Source organism: Argiope bruennichi, chromosome 3, assembly GCF_947563725.1.
Source record: "Argiope bruennichi chromosome 3, qqArgBrue1.1, whole genome shotgun sequence".
Taxonomy (NCBI): Eukaryota; Metazoa; Arthropoda; class Arachnida; order Araneae; family Araneidae; genus Argiope; species Argiope bruennichi.
Window position 1 is genome coordinate 134,272,576 of NC_079153.1, and position 8,749 is coordinate 134,281,324.

At 40.2% G+C, this 8,749-nt stretch overlaps 3 protein-coding genes across 3 annotated transcripts; all 3 read left to right on the plus strand.

Annotated features, from left to right (window-relative positions):
* The first annotated feature begins 1,616 nt into the window (after positions 1-1,616).
* On the plus strand, positions 1,617-2,729 carry LOC129962979 (uncharacterized). The gene has a single exon (XM_056076981.1). The coding sequence runs from the start codon at positions 1,617-1,619 to the stop codon at positions 2,727-2,729; it is 1,113 nt and encodes a 370-aa protein (XP_055932956.1).
* Positions 2,730-4,740: 2,011 nt separating this feature from the next.
* Positions 4,741-6,015, plus strand: LOC129962980 (uncharacterized). The gene has a single exon (XM_056076982.1). It carries the CDS (start codon positions 4,741-4,743, stop codon positions 6,013-6,015), a length of 1,275 nt encoding a protein of 424 aa, XP_055932957.1.
* Positions 6,016-6,311: 296 nt separating this feature from the next.
* Positions 6,312-8,423, plus strand: LOC129962981 (uncharacterized). The gene has a single exon (XM_056076983.1). It carries the CDS (start codon positions 6,312-6,314, stop codon positions 8,421-8,423), a length of 2,112 nt encoding a protein of 703 aa, XP_055932958.1.
* The last annotated feature ends 326 nt before the right edge of the window (positions 8,424-8,749 follow it).

Sequence of the window (8,749 nt, forward strand, 5' to 3'; positions counted from 1 at the left end):
TTCCTAACATTTTATCATCTAAAGTTTTCACTTGAAAGTTCCTTTATCACTCGGAAGGGAAAAAAATGCGCTGAATTTTATATTGGAAAATATAATAATACAGGAAATCAGTGTATAAATTAGACATATGGCGTTTTGACATTATTTAGTAAAATTCTCTCTTTTCGGATAGGCTGCAAAGAAAGCCAACTGAATTCACTGAAAGAAAGTGCCATTAAATCTGACATAGAAAATTTCTTCTCATATAATAAAAACGTTGAAATCATTTCCTTTAATGAATCTGTGTTTTCTCATGTCGGTTAGAAACTTATAAAAGGCAATAGTGTTTAATCAAATGCCCTAACAATCAGAAATCAGGAGCTATAAGATCTGTAGATCCGTGTCTGATTGGCTTTGTTTTGATTTTATTTGTTAGATTTATCTACCATGTATCACACATTTTTCTTTTAATTTCTTTTCTGCTTCTCCTACTTTACTCATTAGCTGTTTTGTCTTGCTTGTTTTTCAATATCAGTTTTATTAATGGCGAAAACGTTTTACCTCTACATTTAGAAAGAAATCTGCAATTATGCTGAAGTTGATATTGAGAAATGTATCATTCCGTCGCATCTTTATTACATAATTATAAAGTAATTTAAACTATGAAGAATAACTTAGTTTAATTAACATTACGTTTTAGATTTTTGTAAGTCGAAATTTGAAGATACGTTTTTGAAAATATCATTTCAAGTGAGAAACAGGAACTTCTTTAGAAATTTCTAATTCAGTGGAAGAAAAGATAGGTTATCCATTTAGAAATCTATATGTATCTAATCTATGAAGTATAGTAATCATTTCATATGTAGAGTTACATGTACTAGAAGGATAAAATTACTTACTGTGTCATTAGAATTTTCTCAGCTATATGCTACGCGATTGGATATGGAATTTCAATACTTCCACAGTAAAACGCCCCTCAGGGGCTCACCTACTATAGGTGAGTACGGGTGTCCCAATCCCGAGGTGCCCAGGGATCTTTACTCCCTTTACGTTTTATTCTGCACTACGTCTTCTGCTGTCTCCTTTTTTCTTCTTTCCCTCGAGGGTAGTCGAGGGAGCTCTCCATGAGAAGCTGTCGCCGCTCTGTTTGCTTCTTGCTTCTCATGGACAGCCACAAACCCCCCACGTGTTGGCCGTGCGTGGCGACCCATTAGACGGGCGGTGCACTGTGGTCCCCGGTGTGTCAATCGGCTTGTAAATGGTCACGTAAGTGGTTAGTCTGCTAGGGATCAAGCGAAAGGGTTACTCCTTGGGCTTGGCGTTAAGGGTGGTCACTGTCCCCGGGGGTAACTCCGAGCGTATAGGTAACCGATTAGCACTATGGTAAGTACCGAGGCTGGAAGTGCCCAGAGCCGGTGGCTGCCATCCCTTGTTGGGCTCCGTGGTGGGCGGTGCCGTCGGGCCTGAACCCCCATCAATATCGTATGGGCAAAAAAAAAAACTTTGCTCCCTTCAGTGGGCAACAGAAGAACGTTAACATTTTTGAAAAGCCTTTCGACAAATTATTTGTTATCAAACGCATTTCAGAAAACAATGAATCATTCAATAGTGTCTCACCATTTCTAGTAGAAAAAGCAATGACAGGAGCAGTTGGAGAAGTTGTATCAACTCGGAAACTTCGCTCTGGCGACTTACTTGTAGAAGTCGGTAGTCACAAACAATCTCAGCAAATAATTAAACTGAAGGCATTAGCATCTATAACTGTTAGTGTAAGCGCTCATAGGACGCTTAATTCTTCAAAAGGCGTTATAACCTGTGGCGAGCTATTCAATGATACCTTGGATAAAATCACAGCAGAATTGAAACCCGAAGGAGTGACGCATGTACGCCGGATAACAATTCGGCGGGATGGACAACTTCTTCCTACAAAACACTTTATTTTGACATTTAATAGACCTAAATTGCCAGAACGGGTAAATGTGGGCTATATGAGACTAGCAGTGAGGCCTTACATACCGAATCCTCTCCGGTGCTTTCAGTGCCAACGATTTGGACACTCGAAATCCAACTGCCGCGGGACTCTCACTTGCGCCCGGTGTGCAGTAAAAGGCCATGAAAGTCAGCAGTGTTCCGCTGAAGAAAAATGTGTGAATTGCAATGGCAACCACACTTCATTTTCTAGATCTTGTCCACGATGGTTGATGGAGAAACAGATTCTAACAGTTAAGCATAAAGAAAATATCTCATACTCTGAAGCGAGGCGTAAAGTTAATGTCCAGACACCGACACCTGGTGTAACTTATGCTTCCGTTTTGCAAAAACAGTTTTGTGCAAATTGCTCTTGCACTAATTGTGTTAAAAATATCAGTGAAAGTAAACCGCCTGTGAAATCAGATTCAGATACTGAAAAGTCCGTAACTAGTGCTCCTGAAACTGGGAAACCTGAGATAGTTCAACGCAAACGAAAATCGAATAAATCGCTAAAACTTAAGCTTTCGAAACGTGGTGTTTCCGAAAAACAGCTTTCTCAAAAGATAAAAGCGTCAAGTTTACATAACTCTGTCGCTCTGGGACTTGCGAGTCAGGGTATAGTCCAAAAGGATCTATCGTCCATTTTCAGTGGCGTGCCCAAAAGTCCCGAACTTATCGCACTACATCCATCCGAAGAGGAGGATGAAATCCAAATGAGTTGCGATTTATCGACAACTCTAACTAATGTCCCTAATACCTCTCATGCAACATTTTCTTGATGGGTCTTTTCCTTTCTTGGAACTGTCGTGGCACTCGATCCAAGCTAAATGAAATTAGGACCATCCTTAACGATTTTCATCCAGCTTGCTTCTGTCTTCAAGAAACTTTCTTGAAATCAAACATGCCTCTTAAATTGCGGGGTTATAATACTGTTCGGAAAGATTCGGACAGTAATTCGCATAATTCTGGAGGCGTTTGCATTCTGACCTCCAATTCTTTTCCCAGCACACCTCTCTCACTTCATACTAATTTGCAGGCTGTGGCGGTTCAAGTACATGTACGAACTTTAATTACAGTCTGATGTGTTTATTTACCGCCTAATGATTCAATCAGTCAAAAAGACCTTGATAGTTTAATAGCGCAACTTCCAGCACCATTTATATTACTTGGTGATTTCAATGGCCATAGTACGTTGTGGGGTTCGCATAGCACAAATTCTCGTGGACGACAGATTGAGCAGTTCATCACTAATAATGCTCTCTGTCTGCTAAATAATGAAGAGAAAACGTACTTCCACGAACCCTCGCGTACCTTTCACAGTTTAGATCTCGCCATATGTTCACCAATGCTTTTTCCGTTGCTAAATTTTACAGTTGGAAACGATTTACACGAGAGTGATCATTTTCCTGTAATAGTATCTCATGCTGATGGTGGTGGTACGACTCAAGGTCGACCTCGCTTCCTATTCCAGCATGCGAATTGGACTGATTTTTCACAACTGGCTAAAATTACTGAAAATATGATTAACACAGCAGATATCTCGTCAGCAGTACAGATAGTCCACGATTGCATTATGAAAGCTGCAAATAAATGTATCCCCAAAAGCTCACCCCGTCTACGGAAATTCCGCAGACCGTGGTGGAACAAGGCTTGTCACGACAGTTATAAGAAACAAAAACAGCTTTGGAACAAATTTCGCAGATACCCAACAACAGAAAATCTTGTTGCATTTAAGCGAGCCAAAGCTTATGCTCGCTGCATTCGACGGCGTAGCCAGAGGGAATCCTGGCTTAAATACGTCTCCTCCATCACTTACTCTATCTCTAGCAAACTACTATGGAGGAAAGTGAAGGCAGCTAATGGAATATATCCGGAATTTTCATTTCCTATGTTGAAATCGGGAAATGTAATTTATTCCTCACCTGTAGAAGTTGCCAATGTTCTCGGGCGAGCATTTGAAAAAATTTCAGCTATTAATTCATACAGTCCTAAATTTCAAGTGAACAAAAAGTGAGCGGAAGGAATTAATTTAAATTTTACTGCACGTAAATCTCTTGCGTACAATAACGCTTTTAATCTGTTTGAGCTGAAGAACGCCTTGCGTCAAGCACATGAAACTAGCCCTGGTCCTGATGGAATCACTTACAGTATGCTTCGCCATTTAGATGAGGTGTCGCTGTCCAATTTGTTAAAACTTTTTAATCGAATCTGGTATGAGCATAAATTCCCTAAACAATGGCAAGAGGCAATAGTGATTCCAATCCTTAAGCCGGGAAAGGATCCTGCCAGCCCTTTGAACTACAGGCCAATCGCTTTGACCTCTTCATTATTCATCTTAGTCAAATTTTAACCCATTTACCTTCATCTGTGCATGCTAGTCTTTATGTGGACGATCTGCAGGTCTCGTGTCAAGGCAGCAATATGAATCTAATTGAAAGGCAGTTACAAGCCGCTGTAAACAAATTGGTCTCTTGGTGTAAGGAAAACGGGCATACGATCTCTCCGGAGAAGAGCCGGTGTGTACATTTTTGCCGAAAACGAAATCTTCATCTTGATCCGTGTATTCATATTCAGAATATTCCAATTCCTGTGGTAAACGAAATACGAATTTTAGGAGTGATATTCGATCGGAAACTTACCTTCCTACCGCATATCTTATATTTGCGGAAGAAGTGTGAAAAATCCTTAAATATTTTAAAGGTTCTGGCAAAAACATCTTGGGGTGCCGATCGAACCTCCCTACTCCGTATCTACCAGGCAGTAATCCTTTCCCGTATTGATTACGGTTGCATGGTTTATGGCTCTACACGCCCTACAGTTTTGAGGCAACTGGATACTATCCACCACTCTGCTCTAAGAATCTGCTCCGGAGCTTTCCGTACATCACCAGTAGAGAGTCTATATGTTACTTGCCACGAACTACCTCTTCACTTACGACGACAGAAGTTATCTATTTTATATTATTATCGGACACAGTCTATCCCTAATCACCCCATTTGTAATATGAATCTTCCTTTTGGCCTTCGTAGACTATACGATGCCCGTCCCTCTCATATCCTACCATTCAATGAGAGAGTAAAATTACTCTTGCAGGACTCGGACCTTTCAAACGTGACCATCAAAACAGCTGAGTCATTTTGCCTTCCGCCTTGGGATATCCCGCATTTTCATTTTCTGAATCCCTTTGCAGGTTTTGACAAATCGTCAACAGCTCCTGTGGTTTTCCAACAACTCTTTCTTTACCATCGCTGTCGGTATTCTTCATTCACTCCAATTTTTACGGATGGCTCGAAATCGGATGGACATGTCGGTTGTGGCATCGCACTTCCATCTGATACACTGAGCTATCGCCTACACGACCACTGTTCTGTATTCACGGCTGAGTTAGTGGCAATTTTCTGTGCTCTTCAGGAGATCTCGCCTTCTTCTCAGCGTTATTTTATTATCTATACTGACAGTAGGAGTGCTTTGGAGGCACTCTCACATTGTCATAAAGGGATGCACCCAATTGCTATTCGGATTATGTCTACGTTGCAAATTTTACAAAATAGAGGATTCAAGGTCATATTTTGCTGGGTTCCTGGTCATGTGGGTATTTCCGGAAATGAGGAGGCAGATTCTGCTGCTAAACAGGCTACATCCTTTCTGACATATAGCCTTCCATATTATGATGCGAGAAAGTCGGTCAATAATTATTTCCACTTAACTTGGCAGAAGGCATGGGACATGCAAACTAACAATAAGTTACATTTTGTCAAACCTACAATTGATTTCTGGCCTATAATCCCTATACGAGAGGTTGATGTCAAGTTGACTCGCCTTCGTATAGGGCATACTCGATTCACGCATCGTCATCTCCTTTTCGGTGAGAGAGCACCGATCTGTTCTGTATGTAACATTGATTTTAGTGTGAAACACATTTTAATTGAATGTCCAGTGTTTGATTCTCATCGTCAATATTTTTTTCATTCACCTTCTCTGGATTTGCAAGACATGGTGGGTGAAAAATACCACCCAAATATTTTAAACTTTTTAAAGGCCATTGGCTTTTATGCGTGCATTTAATACGTGTTCATTGTTTATATATATATATATTTAAATTTTAACATCTGATTTCTGTTACAGAATCATTGCCCATTTCCTACTTAAAATTTAATATACTCATTGCTACAAAAATTTTCTTGTTTGCTTAATTAATTATCCTTTTTTTTTACATTTTATAACTGATTCATTTTAAGCTTGCCGAATGTAAAACCATATGCTTGGCGCAGTATGGCCAAGATTGGCTCTTGCGCCAAAAAAACCAACCAACCAACCAACCAATCGCTTTGACGAGTTGTATGTGCAAAACTCTCCAGCGTATGGTCAATGCCCGCTTAGTGTTTGAGTTGGAAAAACATGGATACATCTCACCGTTGCAGAGTGGCTTCCGACGAGGACGCTCAACATTTGATAACATAGTTCTTCTGGAGACACAAATTCGTAATGCCTTTGTTCGCAGGAATCATCTTGTTTCCATCTTCTTCGATATTGAAAAGGCTTACGATCGTACGTGGCGTTACGGTATTCTTCAAACACTTTTAAATTTGGATTTTAGAGGAAACCTCCCTGTTTTTATTGAAAATTTTTTGACTACTCGGATATTTCGTGTACGTGTCGGTAATTTTTATTCCGATCCTTTTATCCAAGCTGAGGGTGTTCCACAAGGAAGTGTCCTCAGTGTTACGCTTTTTATAACTCACTTTAGCGAAATTCTACAGCAACTTCCATCATCTGTTCAAGGGACACTATATGTTGACGATTTGCAGATTTCTGCTCAAGGCTGTAATATGCACTTGATTGAAAGGCAACTGCAGAATGCAGTGAACAAACTAGTTTCCTGGTGTGAAAGAAATGGGCACACTCTTTCTCCAGAAAAGAGTCGTTGCGTACATTTCTACCGGAAACGAAACATGCACCCAGATCCTATAATTAACATTCAAGGAAACGCCATTCCTGTTGAGGATGACGTGCGATTCTTGGGAGTGATTTTTGACAAAAGACTCACTTTCCTTCCGCATATTCTATATCTGCGAAAGAAGTGTGAGAAATCTCTTAATATCCTAAAAGTGCTGTCAAATACTTCATGGGGAGCCGATCGCCCATCCCTTCTCCGAATATACCAAGCCGTTATTTTATCCCGTATAGATTACGGTTGCATGATATATGGTTCTGCACGCCCTTCTGTTTTACGCAGGCTTGATACGGTGCATCATTCTGCCCTGAGAATTTGCTCTGGTGCTTTCCGCACATCACCTGTAGAAAGCTTATATGTCATCTGCAATCAAATGCCTCTAGATCTGCGACGTCGGAAATTAATTGCACAATATTATTTCCGAGTGCAGTCGATTCCGAAACACCCTGTTAGGCAGTTGTCTCTACCAGTTGGTCTTCGTAGACTATACGATGCACGCCCCTCTCACATTCTTCCCTATTGTGAGAGAGTAAAAATTCTGCTGAATGATTCGGGACTCCATGAGACTACAATTCAACCTATTAATTACTTTTCTTTCCCACCTTGGGATACTCCAAATTTCTCATTCTTGAACCCGTTTACCGGATTTGACAAATCCACAACAGCACCTATTATCTTTCAGAAGCTCTTTCAAGATCATCGCAGCCAGTATTATTCGTACACAGAAGTATTCACTGATGCGTCAAAATCTAATAGTCATGTCGGTAGTGGTGTTGTTTTACCTACTCAGACATATAGCTACAGTTTGCCCACATCATTCTCTGTTTTGACTGCTGAATTGGTTGCAATAACACATGCCCTTGAAGTGATTTCAACTTCTTGTACACGCACCTTTTGCATCTACACTGACAGCAAGAGTGCTTTGGAATCTCTTTCCAATTTCAGTTATTTAATGCATCCGGTTGCTTTGGAAATCCTGGTTTTTCTTCAATCCCTTGAAAACAAAGGGTTCGAAATTCTATTCTGCTGGGTTCCGAGCCATGTCGGAATACCTGGAAATGAAATGGCAGATGCTGCAGCAAAATCCTCAAGCACTTTTCATGAGCTAGCGCTTCCGCATGGCGATGCAAAGACATGTTTTGCTCGGCACGTTCACATGTTGTGGCAACGATCTTGGGATCAGCAGATTTCTAATAAGCTGCATTCTCTCCAACCAATGATTCGCTTATGGCCTACCATTCCAGTGCGTGGGCTTGATGTAAAATTGGTTCAGCTCCGCATTGGTCATACACGATTCAGCCATAAACACCTTTTATTTGGTGAACCATGTCCAAAATGCACGACATGCCATACAGTTTTAAGTGTACGTCATGTTTTAATCGATTGTCCTGCTTTTAATAATCAACGGTTACGATTTTTTAATACAGTGTCTATAGACATGCTTGAACTACTGGGTGAGAAACCTCACTCTAACATTTTTAAATTTCTGCAGACCATTGGTTTGATGCATTTTATTTAAGTTTTGTCCAATTTGGAATCTTTTTCGTGTGTCAGTAATTTATGAACTTTTACTTTTTTCATGGATGTTTTTTAAATACCGTTTTAATGCATCGGCTTGCGATTGGAATTTTTAACCTTGCCTAGTTTTTTTAATCGGAATAACCTCTTTAAATATCTTTGAAATGCTTCTTACCATTTGATTGGCGCAGCATGGCCAGATATGGCTTTTGCGCCATAAAACCTAAACAACCAACCAACCAACCACAGTAAAACGACTAAGCTATCTCTAAGTACAGAAAAATTATTTGGAATTGCATCTAAGCTGTTGAAAATAGTGTAACGTAT

Excerpts from the sequence above, each read along its gene's own strand:
- LOC129962979 (XM_056076981.1), top strand. The coding sequence starts at position 1,617 with ATGACAGGAGCAGTTGGAGAAGTTGTATCAACTCGGAAACTTCGCTCT.
- LOC129962980 (XM_056076982.1), top strand. The coding sequence starts at position 4,741 with ATGGTTTATGGCTCTACACGCCCTACAGTTTTGAGGCAACTGGATACT.
- LOC129962981 (XM_056076983.1), top strand. The coding sequence starts at position 6,312 with ATGGTCAATGCCCGCTTAGTGTTTGAGTTGGAAAAACATGGATACATC.